Below are 18,428 nucleotides of genomic sequence, written 5' to 3' on the forward strand. Positions count from 1 at the left end.
GATGACGTGTGTGCAGAGGAGAACAATGGCTTACCCGGTCCGCACACAGCTACTATGGCGAGGAGGCCGTGACAACCGGAGAGGTCTTTGTAGTTCTTGCTTTGTTTTTAATGAAATCATCTTTACTGTACATCGTTGGTACGAAGTCAGTGGGCTCTTACAGAAACAACGTATAAACAGCAAGAACACCAATGCACCACACACCTGGGGCAACCGCAAAGAATGAACATCTTCATACGACGATGGAGATACTGCGCTTTTCCTGCAACATCATCTCTTTTTGTATAAAATTCTATGAATGAATCCAACTTAGACTTTTTTTGAAATTCATCTTTTAAAATAAGGTAGGTCTGGGGCTCCTGGGTGACTCAGTCGGCTGGGTGTCCGACTGTTGATTTCAGCTCAGGTCATGATCTCAAGCCGCGCACTGGGCTCCGAGCTCAGTGTGGAGTCCACTTGGGATTCTTTCTCTCCCTCGGCCCCTCACCCGGCCCCTCACCCTGCCCCCCGGCTCACACGTGCATGCTCTTTCTCCAAATAAATAAATAAAATCTTAAAAAGAAATAAATAATCTAGGTCTTATAAATATTTAATCACCTTTTCATATGTGTAAGCACGGGAGTACGCAAGTGTCCCTAAAAGCAATTCCAGATGTCCTCCACAAAAGTGTGTGAAATCATGTGGTTCATTCTTTGAAATTTGTATGCTTCAACCGATAATTTGGAAACACATTGATGATGCAGTTCACATCATTGTTTTGAAGCAACTCCTCTCTTCAAAATAACTGTATGAAATCAAGCAGCTGTTTAAGAACTTTTAACATTATTGGCCAGGCAACAAAAACTTCATACCATCCCTTGGGCTGCCGTAGCTCCTGGAGGCCCCCTTCACTCCACATTTCCTCCCTCCGTGGCTGTGGCTGTAGTGCATGGCGATTGTGCTATTCCTTTTTTTTTTTTTTTTAATAGTCATTAGAACTTGCGATTGTGCTATTCCTGCTCCGGGTTTTTGCTGAGTGTTCTGGGTCAGGTGCTGGCCCTTCAGGAGCTCGCTGCATGAGGGGGAAACCCCAATCAAAGCAAACCATTTCTTGCCACATGCCACCATTTGCATAGACATGGATGGAACTGGAGGAGATTACGCTAAGTGAAATAAGTCAAGCAGAGAAAGACAATTATCATATGATTTCTCTCATCTATGGAACATAAGAACTAGGATGATCGGTAGGGGAAGAAAGGGATAAAGAAAGGGGGGTAATCAGAAGGGGGAATGAAACATGAGAGATTATGGACTCTGGGAAACAAACAGGGCTTCAGAGGGGAGGGGGGTGGGGGAATGGGATAGGCTGGTGATAGGTAGTAATGAGGGCACATATTGCATGGTGCACTAGGCGTTATACGCAACTAATGAATCATCAAACTTTACATCAAAAAACAAAAACACCAGGGGCGCCTGGGTGGCACAGCGGTTAAGCGTCTGCCTTCGGCTCAGGGCGTGATCCCGGCGTTATGGGATCGAGCCCCACATCAGGCTCCTCCGCTATGAGCCTGCTTCTTCCTCTCCCACTCCCCCTGCTTGTGTTCCCTCTCTCGCTGGCTGTCTCTATCTCTGTCGAATAAATAAATAAAATCTTTAAAAAAAAACAAACAAAAACAAAACAACAACAACAAAAAACAAAGCAAATCATTTCTTTGACCTGACGATTCTGCCATAAAGCAGTCTGGCTAACGTGATCTCAGGAAATAAGGGATTCATAGGTGCTAACGGATGAGTGTCTGTGAATTCAGGGTGCCTTCTCTCTGGTAGGCCAGGTTCCACTGTTCACTTCCTTTTTCTTCTTCAAAGCCTCAAAGGCTGAACTTTTTTTCCTTTGCTTTCCTAAATCTGCTACCATCTACATGGCCACCAACAATCCTTTCAGACAGTGGAAGGGAATGCCACCCCCCAGCTTTCCTGTCACCAACCTGTCCCTCCCTCCCTTCCTCCCTTCCTTCTTTTTTCCCCTCCATTCCTAGATTTTACTGGATTCGCTCTAGGCAAACAGACAGAGCTTTTGAAAAACAACAAGAGGAGCGACATTATAAACACTCCAGGAATCTTATGACTTCCTGATGGTAGTCATTTCCGAATGTGTGTTTCTTCACTTCCTGTCCTTAGGTGGTTGTGAAAGCAGAGCTGAGCTGGCCTCTGGGACCAGGCTCACGTGTGGGGATCTGGATTCCACCACCCACATGACTTTAAGCAAGTGACTTAACCACGCTGTACCCTAGGTTTCTCATCCATAAAACAGACATAAGAGGATTACCTACCTCAGAGGGCTGTGAAGGCTTAATGAGTTAATATATGTCACATATACAAACAAGTCGTAAATCCCATGTAAGTAAGTACATTAGCTATTATTACTTTGGAAATTCTGGAAATCCCACATCCCTTTTGGTTTGGCGGTGACTTTTGCCATATTGAAGTACCACAGTTCTTGTATCTCAGAGGTACCCCAAAATTTCTCTCATAGTAACAGAAAATAAGAATAGGTTATACCTTCACTGAACTCTTACCATATTTTACCTAGGTCTTTCTTGCAAAATCAGGTAGCCTAAGAGAGCCACACCAATGGAGGTGGCAGGAAGTGGAAATGTTTTCATTTCATTTCATTCACTCAAATCCTACAACACAGGCGGCCTACAATCCTCCCGCCAGCTATGGACATCTGGGAGGGGTGTACAGGCCAGAACCAAGAAAGGGCACTAGATTCTCCAAGGAAAACGAGGGTCTTACACTTTAAATACTCTTGGCCTTTGGCCCTTCTTGATGTTCTGAATAAATATTTCTTCATCCTTGTGCTAGTCATTCTGTTTTGTGATATGGAGAATGAAAAAAAATACAAGTTCACATATGTGGGTCTTAGAATTAGTTTATTATCGAACAATTTGATCAACAGGGCTCTCTTTTTAAAAATTATTTATTTATGTATTTATGGGAGAGAGGGAGAGCACAAGCAGGGGGAGTGGCAGGCAGAGGGAGAGAAGCAGCCTCTCTGCTGAGCAGAGAGCCTGACGTGGGGCTCGATCCCAGGACCGTGGGGTCATGACCTGAGCCGAAGGCAGACGCTTAACTGACTGAGCCGCCCAGGCGCCCCAACAGGGCACTCTCAAAAGCATAACTGAAACACAGTGATATAGAGCTGGCAGTCAGGTTTCTGGCTTGGCCAGAGTTAAGAAGAGAGTTCCTGCTTTCATTCAAGGTTATAAAGTCCTCCTTTTCTTTTCTTTTTTTTTTCCTAAAGATTTTATTTATTTATTTGATAGAGATAGAGACAGCCAGCGAGAGAGGGAACACAAGCAGGGGGAGTGGGAGAGGAAGAAGCAGGCTCATAGCGGAGGAGCCTAATGTGGGGCTCAATCCCAGAACGCTGGGATCAGGCCCTGAGCCGAAGGCAGACGCTTAACCGCTGTGCCACCCAGGCGCCCCAAGTCCTCCTTTTCTTTTTTTTTTTTTTTTTTTTTTTTTAAAGATTTTATTTTATTATTTATGTGACAGAGAGACAGCCAGCGAGAGAGGGAACACAGCAGGCGAGTGAGAGAGGAAGAAGCAGGCTCCCAGCGGAGGAGCCCGATGTGGGATTCGATCCCGGAACGCCGGGATCACGCCCTGAGCCGAAGGCAGACGCTTTAACGACTGCGCTACCCAGGCGCCCCCAAGTCCTCCTTTTCTGACCAAAGTGTTTTTCTCATACGCAGATGGAGGTGTAGCTTTTTTTTTTTTTTAATAAATAAATAAAGCTGCTATAAACGTGTGTGTCCAGGCTTCCGTGTGGACCTTTGGGTAAGTACCAAGGAGCATGACTGCTGGCTCATACGGTAAGAGTATGTTTCCTTTTGTAAGAACCTTCCATGCTCTCTTCCAAATGTGTGCACTGTTTTGTATTCCCTCCAGCAACGAGGGAGACTTCCTGTTGCTCCACGTTCTCCCCAGCATTTGGTGGTGTCCGTGCTTGGATCTGACCATTCTGAGAGGTGGTCTCTGGTCTCCATTTGCAGTTGCCTGCTGATATACGATGCGGGGCATCTTCTTCTGTGCTAATTTGCCATCTGTTCATCTTCTCTCCTCTTTACTGAGGTATGATTGACCTACAACGTTACACTAGTTTCCAGGGAACCACAGAGTGGTCTGATATAGTACATGTCGTGAAGTGATCGCCGCAGTAAGTCGAGTGAACATTCATCAGCACACATAGATACAAAACATTTTTTTTGTGATGAGAATTTTTAAGATTAACTCTTAGCACTTCGAGATATACAATACGGCATTGTCAGGTCGCGCACCGCGCTGTACATGACATCCCCACGACTCACTTACCTTATAGCTATTAGTTTGTACCTTTTGACTCCCTTCACTCATTTTGCCCACTTCCCCACCCCTCAGCTCTGTCAACCACATACCTGTTTTTCTGTATCTACAAACTTGGTTTTGTTTGTTTTTAGGTCCCACAAGTAAGTAAGATCACACGGTGTCTTTCTCTGTCTGACTGACTTCACTTAGCACCGTGTTCTCGAGGTCCAGCCGTGTGGACCTAGCTTTAAGGATTTCCCAGGTGATTCTCCACCTAAGCCCTCAATCATTTTTTTAAAAAAATGTATTAAACTAATTTCTAAAAATATATTAGAGGGTTGATATTTCCTAAAAGTATTCTAGGTTCAGTCAAACATATTGACATGCTGTGACAGGTGAATTCTCTGTGTCAATTTGACCGGGCCACAGGGTGAACAGACATCTGTCAAACATTATTCTTAGCGTGTCTGTAATAGTGGTTTTGGATGGGATTAACATTTGAATTGGTAAACCCGGTAAGCAGATTGCCCTCCCCAATGTGGGTGGGCCTCATCTAGTCAGTTGAAGACCTGAATAAAACAAGATCTGAGCCACCCACAAGTAAAAGGGAACTCCCACTGACTGATAGCCTTGACCGGGGACTCATCTTCTCCTGCCCTTACATTTAAACTGAAACATTGCTCTTCTTGCATTTTGAGCCCACCAGCTTCCAGACTGGAACTTAACATGATCAGTTTTCCTGGGTCTCTCACCTTTCAACGCACACCGCAGATCTTGGGATGTGTCAGCCTCCATAGTCGCATGAACCAATCCCTTAGAATAAATCTTCTTACATATGTATATACACGCCCTATTGTTGCTGCTTCTCTGAAGAACCCTAATACACATGCATTTTGGAAATTGCGTCTTTGTCGGCTATGCTGGGGAAAACCTGGCCAGGTAGGCCAGAAGCTGATAGATCTAGCCCTTAGTGAGGGAGGGATGCGCCTAAGAGGGGCAGCAATGCTGGGGTGGGCTGGGCACACCTGGGCACATGGTCAGAAGGGCAGGGCCACATCTACCCAGTTCCTCGGGGCCTGGCATGGTGCTTACACAATAGCATAATTTGTGAAGTGAATGAAGTTTCAGCAACCTTCCAGTGAATGCCCTCCTCCATTTCAGAGTTTTCTAATTAAATATTTAAATATTAACTTGAAGCAAAATATTTTCATAGTCACCCTGCTTGTTAAGAGCTAAGTTGTCTTCGCCAAGAACGGATAAAACAATGCCCATTACGGTTCTTTTCTGAATGGTGTGTAAAAGGACTTTCTGTTTTCATGAATAGAAGTAAAAATAGTTCCATCAAGGACCTGAACAGAATATCAGTACTGAGCTACCATATTGCTTCATGCCCCTGGAAAGAGTGAAACAGTCTCCCTCACTGACAGGGACACGTATTTGATTTGGCTGGGGTTGGGAGGGTAGGGAAGTGCAGGGGAAGCAAACACAAGAATTTAAGCAGGATAGTACTCTGACTCGGGGTGGTGAGGCATAAAGGGAAACTGGCTGGGGGTCAGGGAGACCAGTTATGATGACAGCCATAGGGCTAGACAAGAGTAGATGAGGTCCTGGGCTGGTCTGGGTGGTAGGGACTGAGGCAGGACCAACGGGACTGGTGATCACTGGGATGTGGTCATGAAGGAGGGCAACGCCAAGCTTGACTTCCCACTTCCTCACTGGAGTAAATGGGCACTCTTCTCTGAGATAAGTAATTTAGGGGGAGAACAGATATTGAGCAGGAAATGATGTCTGCCATTTTGGATATATTCTATTTGAGGCACCTGGGACTTGCTCAATGGACAGTTGCATTCTGTATGGGAGGCACAGGAGGCAGTCAGGGCTAAGAAATAGGATCGTGGATTACCTGCATAGGGGTTGTAATCAAAGCCAGAGAGACTAAGTAGAACATGAGAAGGGCAGGGAAGGAAAAACGCAACACTGAGGGCCACCAACATTTTGTGAGACAGTGAGGAAGAGGAGGCTACAAAGGAGATGAGAAGGAAAAAATCAGAGAAGTAGAAAAGAACTGGGAGAGAATGGAGTCTCAGAAGCCAAAGGAGGGAGGGAGGGAGGGAGGGAGGGAGGGAGGGAGGAAGAAAAAGAAGGAAGGAAGGGAGGGAGGGAGGGAGGGAGGGAGGGAGGGAGGGAGGGAAAAATTTCCCGGGCTTCTCACTTCTACCAGGAGACATGAGGCCCTTGGCACCTGCTGAGTTCTCTGCAACCAGAAATGCTTCCCTGGGAGTCCTTGGCAGCATCACATCTGTGTTTCTCTTCCATGGGATTCTCAGGCTTCTCCAGATAAGGCATTTCTCCCCTGGGCATGATGGACCCTTCCTCAGCCAGATGGCCTTGGTTCCACAGTAGCTGGGGGTCAAAGGCACTGCTAGTCCCCACTCTGCTATTCATGGTCCCATTATGCCATGACCACCCTGGGCAGTCAAGGTGCCTAAGCTTCAGGGGAATTTGTGGCAGAGTGAGGGGACATGGGTCCCTCCCCTTTGAGTCACAGTTTGTCAGAGGCGTGTTATTTGTTGGAGGGATCTCCAGGTTTGGGGCATCCACTGGTGGAAGATTCAAGAAGCACTCACTATAGAATGGTGAAAACCTCTACTTCCTTCCAATGAGCATGTGTTGGTACCTTAGGAGTTTGCTATATACTTGGTTCCTCTTCTCAGCTTGTGTTCTTTCCTGGGAGGCCCCTGCAAATATGACTTTGATGGGAAGACCTGTCCAATTCCCCCCACATGTCCAGATCCACCTAGCAGGAGCCATGGCTGGAGTTCCAGCCCAGCAGCTCCTTGGATCCCATGCAGCCATTCTCTGTTGGGTCTGTGATGCCACTTAGTCAACAGATTTGAACCTCACCAGTGGACACTAGAGGCCATGCATGGAGCAAGATGAGCTCTTGTCTATATAAGGATATGGACTGGTGTGGACAAGTGAACGCTACATTAGAAGGTCATTCTTCACCTCTGCCAGGCACCTCCCCTGGAGTCAGACTTCAGCAAGTCACCAAATCCAATGGGAAATTAAGAGTTCTAGACCAGAAGAGCAGACAAACTCTTTCCAGAGGCTCGGCTGTGAAGGAAGAGAGAAAGATGAGATAGTAGGAAGCTATAGACAGCCATGAAGTTGAACTGGAGAGCCTTTTTTTTTTTTTTTAATGGTGGGAGAAGTTTGGATGGAAGACAAATACCATAATTTATTTTTTGTCTTCAATTTATATTCCCTTCTGTTTTTATGGTCCAGTTGTTTCTCTTGTGTTATTTATTGAGTCTATACTATGATTTTCTATCACTTGTACAAATCCCACAGCGACAGTCCTGATCACTTTGGCCTCTCCAGTCTTGGGAGAGGGAGGGGCTAAGGTGCCTTAAGGATAAGGTGGTTGGACGCACGGTGGCATTTGGAGCACGGTCCCTCACTACACAGACCCTCTGAGGAACACGGTCTTCAGCCCTGAGGTGCGTGGAGAGGAGAGCAGTGGAGGGCAGAGCTCCAGGGTGCTTCTTGTCAACTTGCTGTCACTAAGGAGATGGACGACACATGCCTGGTTCGGGGTCACAGAGCAGAGCCTTTACTGGCTGTCAAGACCAACTCCTTGTTTTGCTGCTTTTCTGTTTTTACTTTTATATTTCATTGTATTATTTAAGAAAGAAAATTTTGAGTGTAGTTGACACAGCATGTTACATTTGTTTTAGGCGTGCAACCAGCTTCTTGCTCGCTTCCCCCCTCCCGCCCTCTCCCTGCTCCCCACCCCCCACCCCCCACAGGCTCCCGTCTCTCATCGGGGAGCTGGTCTTTCTGCCTCACTTTCTCCTGTGGGGACATCGGTGATTATTTTTTAAGCTTTTTCTCCCCTACTTAGGGGAAAATTTACTGAACATGAAATTTAACCATATTAACCATCTGAAAGTGCCCAATTCAGTGCCTTATAGAATATTCACAAAGTTGTGGGCCTGTCACCACTACGTAAACTCCACATTTTTGCTTTGACCTTTTAGGCCCGTGGGAGGGATGGAATGGGTGAGCCTCATCAAAATTAACAGGAGTTTCAGTGTCCGGAGGCATTCACGGTTCGGAGTGAATCCCCTGTTTTGTATTTTCTATTTATAACCTTTTTTCCTCCTCGCAGGCCATGTAAAGAAAGACTTTGCTTTACATAGTACTTATTCACTAGTTTCATTTCATTCATTCAGCATATTTAGAATATTTTTTAGGCCAGTTAGTACTGATGACCCAGAGGTGAATAAGGGGGGGCTGGTGCCTGGCAGGACAACACTGCAATCAAGGGGTTACTTTTGTGGTTCCTGCTGTGGAGGTAAATGACAGGAAGACAACCAAGTCTGGGAGTCAGGTGCACTTTCTCTGAGCTAATGGTGTTGCGAGTGAGGCCTGGAGCTGAGTAGATCAGCTGGGAAGGATGGTACATCCAGGTGTGAGTGCAGCTGTGTGTGGACAGGGCAGAGGAAGCGGCATGGGGTGAAGACGTGGGCAGGAAAAAGAACAACAACCTTGGGGACCTAGAATCCAGTGAGGCTGAAGCAGCAGAAGCTGTGGAAGAATGAAGCAAGATGGCGCTGGGTGGGGGGGCAGTCTCACAGGACTTTATCTCGCAAATGAGAGTCCACAGAAGAGGTTAACGTGGTGATGACAGGATTCATCACCTGCGTGGAGACTGGCTGGGAGGCCCTTACCGGGTGAGGAAGGGTGGCTGTCTGGGTTAGGGTAACAGTCAGGAAGGTGGGGAGGAGGGCAGAGATTTAAGCAATGTTTGGGAGGTGGAATTGGCAGGAAAGGAGAGGAAGGTCTCTATGATGACTCAAGCAACAAGGCGAGTGGTGAGGTAGGGAACTCTGGTGAAAAACAAGTTTGGCAGGAAGGGTCACAGGTTCACTTTAGGACAGGTTGAGTTTGAGGTGCCCGCAGACGCATCCATGTGGAAAGGTCGGGTCGGTTAGTTCATGATGTCTGGCAGCTCGGAGGATACACCATGGCCAGAGATGGAAAGGTCGAAGAGGCAGAAAGTAACCTAAAACCCTCCCTCACGTACAGATAGCAGAGCATCTGAAACACTTGGTTGGATTGTTTACCTGTCTTTCTTCCTACCTCAGGGATTCTCAATTTTGTTCTGCCCATTCCTGGACCACGTGCGCACTGCTCTCTCCGGGAACGTCTCTCATCCTGTTCAGAGGTTCTCCCTCGTCTATAGGCTTCTTGAGGGTGGGAAGGTGTTGCTTATCTTTGCATCCCCAGTGTCCAGGACACATTTTAGAAACTCACTAGTTTTCTGGTTGACGACTGACCAACAGATCACATGAATCAATGGTTGCACTGGAATCCACGTAAAAGCACCAGTTAAAGATAATGGTTGACATCAGTCTCTAATGTTGTAGTACCCATTGTTAGACTTAAAATAATCTTTAGTTGTTTATAAGAAAAACACAAAATCATACAGGAGATCAAAATGAGGGCAGCTTAAAAAGTACACCAGTAAGGGGGCGCTCGGGGGCGCAGTCGTCGAGTGTCTGCCTTCGGCTCAGGGCGTGATCCCGGCTTACGGGATCGAGCCCCACATCAGGCTCCTCCGCTATGAGCCTGCTTCTTCCTCTCCTACTCTCCCTGCTTGTGTTCCCTCTCTCGCTGGCTGTCTCTCTCTATGAAATAAATAAATAAAATCTTAAAAAAAAAAAAGTACACCATTAAGATATATAAGTAGAGTATCACAAAAATTCAGTTGTTTAAAAGCATTGTCTTTATCAGCTGAAGAAATGTCTTCTGAGAAGCTTCTGAGGCCATGCCTCAAAGGAAAATGGGATGCTGGCTGCCATATGACATGGAAGAGTGTGGCTCAGCTTGGGAAGTCAAGAGAAGCTACGCTTTTTTTACATTTCCAAAAGGGTTAGTAAACTCAGTCATTTCATCTCCAGTTGCACCGTTGACCGATCACTTCAGTTCAACTGTAGGGTTGGCGTCTACGAGGCATTCTCAGCGAAGCCACAGCCCCAGGAGGAAAGAGAACAGGCTCTCGTCTACTGGGGGCTTCGAGGTGGCCAGCACCCCAGCTGTGGCACCCCTCACCCCAAGGCTCCAGCAGGCCTAGCACATGGTTTAGCATCACGGCCACGAGCTTCTCTACACACCAGGGAAGCAAGACTTGCCCTCATCCATTTATACCCCAGTGCACAGGCTTCAGAGGGGCAGCCTGAATTCCCAAGCAGGAAACCGTGCAACAAATTAGGGTGAACATTTCTCATCACTTCTTGGGCGAATGTAGTTATGTATGTTTCAGTTACAAGGGTAGGAAACAGTTTTAACATTATTAGGCCGAAAGTGTCATTAAATATGAAAGATGACCCAACAAATTGCTCCCGCACGTGCAAGTGAACAAAGGAAGCAGACGTCAGTCTGTAGCGGGGGAAGAAGGCCATGGGCACAGCGGGGAAATCTGACCCAGACATGAGCAACGCAAAGCAGAAACGTGGACCCAAGGCGAGGGAAAGCATAGAACAGAAGGGCAGAAGTGGAGAATGTTATAAGGACGGTGTGGTCTTGGTGCAAAACTAAATGAAACATCTATTGCTTCAAAAAAGAAAGGGAGGGGCGCCTGGGTGGCACAGCGGTTAAGCGTCTGCCTTCGGCTCAGGGCGTGATCCCGGCGTTCTGGGATCAAGTCCCACATCAGGCTCCTCCGGTATGAGCCTGCTTCTTCCTCTCCCACTCCCCCTGCTTGTGTTCCCTCTCTCGCTGGCTGTCTCTATCTCTGTCAAATAAATAAATAAAATCTTAAAAAAAAAAAAAAAACAACAAAAAAAAAAAACAAAAAAGAAAGGGAAAGGAAATCTGCTAGACCTTAGTTATTAATGTTGTATTTAAAAGAATATATTTTTATACTATAACTTATAGAGGAAGAAGAAAGCTAGTGCTGGCGGTCGACATGTGCTGTAACTAAGGGAGGGCGATCCCTTTGCCTTTTCACGCGAAAGCCACTGTTGCTCACAGCCACTTCCCTGAATATGAAAGAGCGTCGCTAGATCAGAAGGGAGAAACACCAAACACCCACAAATGGCTAACTCTAGAGCCACATGGAGGAAAAGTCTTACTGACGTAATTCTCAGAGCATGGACCTGTTCGTAGAGCAGACTGGTCACACAACCCACCTGGATGAAGGGGCCATGTGACGATGGGCACTTTCGGGCTACTGGATCCTCATCTCAATTATGCCAGCCTCCTTCTGCTTATGTCAATTTGGAAAATAACCGAGCTCTTCCCATCTTCCATCGGGGCTCCTGGTAAGGGTTCTACAGTACCACCTACAACGAACGCAAGGTGGGTTCTGGGCTGGTCTTGGGAAGGCAGCTGAACCAGAAAGGACGTGTGTGCCGATTTCAGACTCCAGCAGAGGGCAGTACCACATAAAAATGACTCTGAGGGAGACCCTGACGGGTACCATCTTTTGTCTACTACCTCGAATTTTCTATGTTGTTAATGACTGTTATTGGGTGCCACCAAAATGGGTGCCTTGTGCATATGGGGTATCCAGAAATATTGGTGGGCAATCCTGGCAAAAACTGAAGCCCTAACCATTTCACATCTCACAATTTAAGGAAAGCATGACCTGTTGGAGTCTCTCGGGCGTGTATGTGTCTTGGGTGTATGTGATGTTTATGGCAGCTTTGTTTCCCTTTCTCACATGAAGTGATTTTCCATTGCAAGCAAACAAATCCGGTTCATAACATCAAGCCTCACTACGTAACACTGCGGTATGAGAGTGCTGTTTGAAACACTACATCCTGGAACGCAGCTGAAGTGATTTCATCTTTCTAATGGCAAAGGACCTCATCATAAGCAGTTTCGTTCAATTTAACCCAGATCCCTAGGAACACATAATGAGAAAAACTCTTACGTATTAATGAGCTTACGTTTTAACAGTTACTTGATCAATTAATCATTAAGTGATTTCCTTCCTTTCCACTCTCACTGTTGTGAAGTCTCACCATATTTATGCTGTTACGGTATTTGTGCTAAAGATTTATTCATTTGAGAGAGAGAACGACTGGGGGGAGGGGCAGAGGGAGAGAATCTTCAAGCAGACTCCCTGCTGAGCTCGGAGCCCCACACAGGACTTGATCCCTTGACTCATGAGATCGTGCCCTGAGCCGAAACCAAGAGTCCAATGCTTAACCGACTGAGCCACCCAGATGCCCTGCTGTTACAGTATTTATTTGCTGAAAATTAACTTAAAAAGTATTTTGGGTTATTACGCAATTGAGTGCTGGTTCTATTTCCGTTGAGGATTACTCTTTGATATGCCTGCATGTAACAGAAACAAAAGCACCGTACATTTAATCAAAGCCTAGAGTCCGAAAGAACTTGTATTTTAAAAAAACTTATGGCTGAATTTCTCTCTGCTAACATCATACTTCTAATAATTGAAACTTTTCATAAGATAAATGTCAATCGATAGAGATGTCAGTATGTGAAAATAATGGTAGAATCAAATTCAAACAGCATGGTCATATCAACTCCCATATTTGAAAAGTCCTGTCTACCCTGGCACTTCCCCTGTGCAATTATAAACAGGAATTTTCAGATTTCATAGCCAGGATTGGAAATTATTAACAATGAGGACTTTGCAAGTAATGATGCCACATGGGGAAATGTGGGGGTGGTACTCTGTGGTCACGCACTTTTCCTGGAATTCCCGAATTTGATGGAAAAGGAGAACACTCCGCTCCGCCCAGACCCGAATCACCTGAATCCTGTCTTAACATTTTTGATCCAGCTCCGAGGTGAATTCAGCAGACACTTAGGAACGATAGCCATGTTCAAGATACATATGACAATAAGTTCCCTCGAACGTCAGTTTTCAGATTGAAAGTTGGAGTTTGAAATTGGAAACAGAAGCAGTGCCAATAGGGACCTGCGTTCCCAAGCCAGTTTACGAAAAACTTTTAATCCGGGGATTTGTGAAATCTAGAACTGACAGTTCTAAAGACCCTAATCACCGTGTATAACTGTGTTTCTATGGGAAAATTTTTCACAGTATTTTCCAGATTGAACATCTGGGATATTAGGACCTTAAACATTTTTTAAAATTTGCAGCTGTGGCCCTACCGGACAGAAATGTAGAAGCCCACCTCCCCCAGGTACTGTTCCAAGCCACTAAGGGTGGTCTGTGACCTGCCAGGGTTTTTAATAGAGCTGGGCATCCACTGAGCTGAGAACCCCCTGGTGGGGGAGGGGGAGACCAGGCAAGCTGGTGGGGCAGCAGGGGAGGGAGGGCAGGGTAGTGGGGGTGGTGTTATTCCAATCCCCTCCTCCCTCAGGTTGCTCTTTCTTCCTGCTGCACCCCTGTCCTGTGTGAGTTGGAGGTGGAGGAAGTCTCCGGAAATAAGGAAAACTTCCCCACCCTCCCCCCATGGGAATGGTGGCTGGGGGTGGGAGTGGAGGTTCCACCTGTTGTTTTCCGTCTCTGTCTGGGGGAGGGGAGAGCCTAGAGGCCTAGAGGCGGGAGGACAAAGGAGCAGGCTGAGGAAAGGGAGCCAAAGGGCTTTTCCCTGGCATCTTCCTCCCTCTCTGCTCTCCTCCTGCTTCTACCTGGTCAGAGCCCCCCACAGCCTGGTGCTGAGGTGGCGTGACAACCGGCAAGGATGGAGATGGGCAGGAGGGAAGTGTGATGAAAAGATGGAGTTCCTCAGCAGCCCGAGAGGGAAGGGACTTTCTGTGGCCCTGCCCAGACAGCCATCAGCAGGACATTTGTATCCCAAGGGTGGTGGGACACAAGGTGACAGCATCCCCCGCTGGGGGTCCTTACCATGCCACACTGATAGTCACAACCCTTTCCTGTCCCACTTCCCTAACGTATCAGTAACTAATGCGAAAAGCTCATCTGTATTTTCCCACAGCAAATTTTGGGCTAACATATGGGGGCGGGTGTCACGTGTAACTTAACGAGAACACGGAACATCAAATCAAATTCCTAGAAGATTAGAGCCCCCTTAATGAGTTCTGTACGGAGCCTGGAGCCCGGCTGACAGTAAATATGTAACAACCCCCTCGTTGGACATCAACTGCAGAAGAACCTATTTTTAAAAATCTCCACATTTTATTAAGTGCTGCTCCTTTAAATACATCTTGTGATAAACCTGACATTTCTCTGATAAATCAGACAAGGGAAGATGAGCTGGGTGCGAGGAGCCCCGAGTCAGAAGTGAGGAGTAAATCTCCGTAGATTTTGCTAGTTTGGAGTTTACATTTGATAGCGAAGCTGACTGTATGTATTAGCCACCTGATAAAAACCGCTAAAATGGTTCGTGCAAAACTATGTTCGTGGCTGAGAAAATATTTTTCTTCTGAGTTAATCCTAAGCTTTTTAATCAGTGCTCTTCGTCATTTCTGCTTTTTTAAATCAGAGACATATACAGAATCCCACCAAACCGAAAGAAGTACCTTGATTGTCTGAACCCAAGGCCAAAACCAAATGGCGCTTTTATGAAATTGTCAAGCAAGCCAAGGCTTTGCCTTGTATCTGTTACCCTGTAAAACATCGAGAAAATCAGATCTCTCCAGTAACGAACCCTTCCACCCTCCACACCTCACCTCCCCTTAAACCATCAAATAAGAACATCAGGTATTGTTTGGACCCCATGTTTCATTTGGTTTAAAATCCTCTGGATTTTGGATTTTAATACCGAGTCCCTGTTCTTGGCTAAACCGCTGCGTAGTTCGTTAGTGGCCTGTTTCCAGCTGGGACAGTAGGGGCTGAAGTGGTTGCATGTCAACCAGGGGCCAGGTGATTTTTATTCATTTCTTCACTGAACTTGATCTCGGGGTGAAACACTCAGCCTCATATAAAAGGTGTAAAAGTAAATACTCAGGTAATTTTTTAAAAGTCTTGGGTAACAAAGGGCATTTTGTGACTCTCTTTGTCAAACAGCTTGCCCAAGGTCCTCATTCCCCCTCTGATTCCGGACTCTGTCCTCCCACCACTGATTTTGCATTTCTTGCCAAAAATACTTGAGCAAAGGACATTTTTGATAGTGCACAGGGTACCAAAGTATTGGAATAAAAAAGATGGCACATACGGTCTGAAGGTACGGCCCCAGGATACCCATATCCTGCCACTTCACCGAAGTGCTTCATGCCCGAAAAAGGAACAAGCGAGGTGACTTCTCTGTGCCGTTCTCTTGTCAGATGCGGGAGCGCGGTTCATCATGAGGGATCCCGTGGGTGATGATCGACTGGGGCCACCAACAATCTTAGTTCTCATTTCAATCTCCCGCAGCATCGAAGGGACAGGATAAGTTTATTTTCGTCATGGCATGAATCCATTCCGATTGCCGTCTTTGGCCCCGGTCCCTAGAGGAGTCTACAAAGTATCTTTCCCGAGTCCAGATTCAAATATTAAATTAAAACCAATGTGCAAAACTAAACAAGCAAAAATCCGCCACCAAAACATATCCTACCCCTCCAAAAAACACCCACCAGCTTTGGGGAAAACCGATATCCACGGTTCCACGTCCTTATCCTAAACTCTTAAAAAAAGAACAGACCCCCATTCCTCCTTAACCTGTGGTTGTTTCGAGGTCCCAAGAGGCCAGTATGAAGGCGCGGAGGTCTAGAAGTTCCTGGGGTGGTCTCCACGCCCCCTCTTGGGCCACTCCTCATCCACCCACCGGTGTAAGACCTTCTCCACGTCGGCCCTGTGGTAGAGCCTGCACAGCTCCATCAGCTGACCCACCGGCCGCTGGCTGTTCCGCAGCAGGAACTCCAGGGTGGGGCTCTGAGGCCTCTGCTCCAGGAAACACAGCTCATCGTACGGCATGCCCCATTTGCTGGCAAAATTCCTCCAGTTCTTTACTGTCGGGTGACACGGATCCAGCTTTATCCTGATGATGTCAAGCAAGTCCTGATCGTTGAGTAAGTCACTTATGGTCGGGGCCCGGAGCAAGCAGGAGGGACAGGTACAGTTCTCCCTGCAGGACTCGCCCTTGCTTGTATCTGCAGGAGTAAGCAGTACAGCCCACAGGTCAGCAAGAAAGTGAACGCGTGCGCCCATCTCTCCCGCCCTCCATCTTCCTGCTCGAATGCCAGCAGCACCGGTGTGAGTGGAACACAGCGGGTCTTACAGATACTCACAGATACTCTCAGAATACTCATTTCTATAGATTCACACGACAAACGTGGCGCTCTTGACAGCCAGGGGAGGGGTGGCTTTGCTGGAAGAACTAGTGAGGGCTTATACAGCCAGTATCCCTTTCTTTTGGAGACTCTGAGTCTCACGTTGTGCATTTGCGGCACCACTGGCTGGAATCTGGGTTTCAAGGAGCAGGGCTCTCTCTGCCGGTGGGTCCCCGGCAGGAGTCACACTCCGCTGTCCCCCAAGTAAGCCAGCCCATACTTGCCTGAACCTCTGCTCTTACCCCTTCCAAGTTACAAGTCAGCCCTGACAGCTTTTTAATGCCAAACACAGCATGTTAGGGGATAAAGGATTGCACAGTTCTTTGCAAGGCCTTTAAACACACACACACACACACACACACACACACACACACACACACAAAACTGGAATATCCACTCCACACGCATATTTGGAACAGAGTGATAATTGATAATGCCAGAAAACTTACTTTTGAGATTTATGGCCACCTTATCATCCCTTCGCCTTTATCTGTGTTTTGTTCACGCACGGGGCTCCTTTGAAGTGGAGCCAACACCTGAGGTGTGCACCGTGGGACGGATGAACAGGGGTCTTTGAGCTGAGCCTCACCGATAAGGGCACAGCCCCAGCCCAGAGGAAGGGCAGACATTCTTCCGTCAGTCATCTGCAGCCTCATGTCAACACGAGGAAGCACGTCGGGGACAGGGGGCGATGAGGGAGCAGAGACAAGTGCCGACAGGTCATTTAGGATTAAGTTGTAAGCGTGTCTGCACAACATGGCAACGTGAGTGTCTCAACTGCATCGGCACTGGTGCTCCTGACCCTTCCGACCGAGGACTTTAACAGCCAAAGGCTACACCAGAGATCACTGGCTTGGAAAATTCTGGGAGGTTGGTTACAATGACCTTTACTATACCGAGCCCTGGACTTCCCAATTTCGGAGAGGAAAGAATTTAGGAAAAGGGAGTGTCTTCGGTGCTCCCAAGGTTGAGAACCAGCCAACTGGAGGCGAGTACAAATGACAAGATGACAAGAACCCTGAGAACCCGGCTCACACCCTTTGACCTACTAACACAACTTCTGGGAATCCCGCCTAAGGAGATAATCTAGAATATGTACACACACGAAATATTTTAATGACGGTCTGATCTTTACTACCCGTTGTTTTAAACAAATGCCAACGTTAGGGGACTAGTGGAATAAATCACTGTACTGCCTGATGGAGTTTTATTTAAGTAACTCTGAAGACTACGTCGTGACCCAGAAAATGTGCGTGCCGTAATGTCAAGTGAAAAGTGCCGGATGTAGAGAATGTGTGTCCTTGACTTTAGAACTATGTGAAAACTCTATGTTACTATTACTATGGAAGGAAATGCACAAAAACAGTAATCGCTATTGTCTTAATTCCATAGGATTGTTTCTATTTTCCAAACTTTCTCCAGTGGTGTTTTATTTCTGTGGTAACCAATACAATGTCTTACATGAACAAGCACGTTCCCACCTGACTTTGAAGGTCACCTGGACCTGCTGTGGCTTCTAATGTCCCCCTCACACCAGCTCCCCTGGGATATGGCTGCCTCTGGAACTGGGCCCGAGGCTCCTTTGCCCCTTTGGACACTGTCCGTTGCACGGCAGAGTGCATCCTCCTTGAAGGTTCCTTCCGACAGCCAAGCCCCAAACCCCCAGCCTCAGCCCACCATGTCCCAGCTGCATCCCTCCCCCTGTCACCTGACGTGCTGAGATCCCAGCCTGTCTGGCTGCTGAGTCCCTGAGCAGGACAAGGAGGTGCTTCAGTTCTGTTCTTAGCCCGAAGCTTTCCCCTCCCACACTCCCTCCCTCTGGCCACATCCTCCACTCCCAACAACCCCCACCACGCACTCCCACTAGAATGGAAGGC

The 18,428-nt window shown here is 47.1% G+C and overlaps 1 protein-coding gene across 3 annotated transcripts in view; it reads right to left on the reverse strand.

The window, feature by feature from the left end:
* Window positions 1-8,138: 8,138 nt before the first annotated feature.
* The window catches only part of EDARADD (EDAR associated via death domain), a 67,186-nt gene continuing 56,896 nt past the window's right edge, over window positions 8,139-18,428 (reverse strand). For all 3 annotated transcript variants that reach the window (XM_045802322.2, XM_045802321.2, XM_045802320.2), the window contains one exon: window positions 8,139-16,371. In XM_045802322.2, the coding sequence (XP_045658278.2) occupies window positions 15,989-16,371 (383 nt within the window). In that variant the 3' untranslated portion in view covers window positions 8,139-15,988. The remainder of the gene's footprint in view (window positions 16,372-18,428) is intronic.

This window comes from Ursus americanus, chromosome 6 (genome assembly GCF_024610735.1).
Source record: "Ursus americanus isolate L20-20 chromosome 6, mUrsAme1.1.p, whole genome shotgun sequence".
NCBI classification, from domain to species: domain Eukaryota; kingdom Metazoa; phylum Chordata; class Mammalia; order Carnivora; family Ursidae; genus Ursus; species Ursus americanus.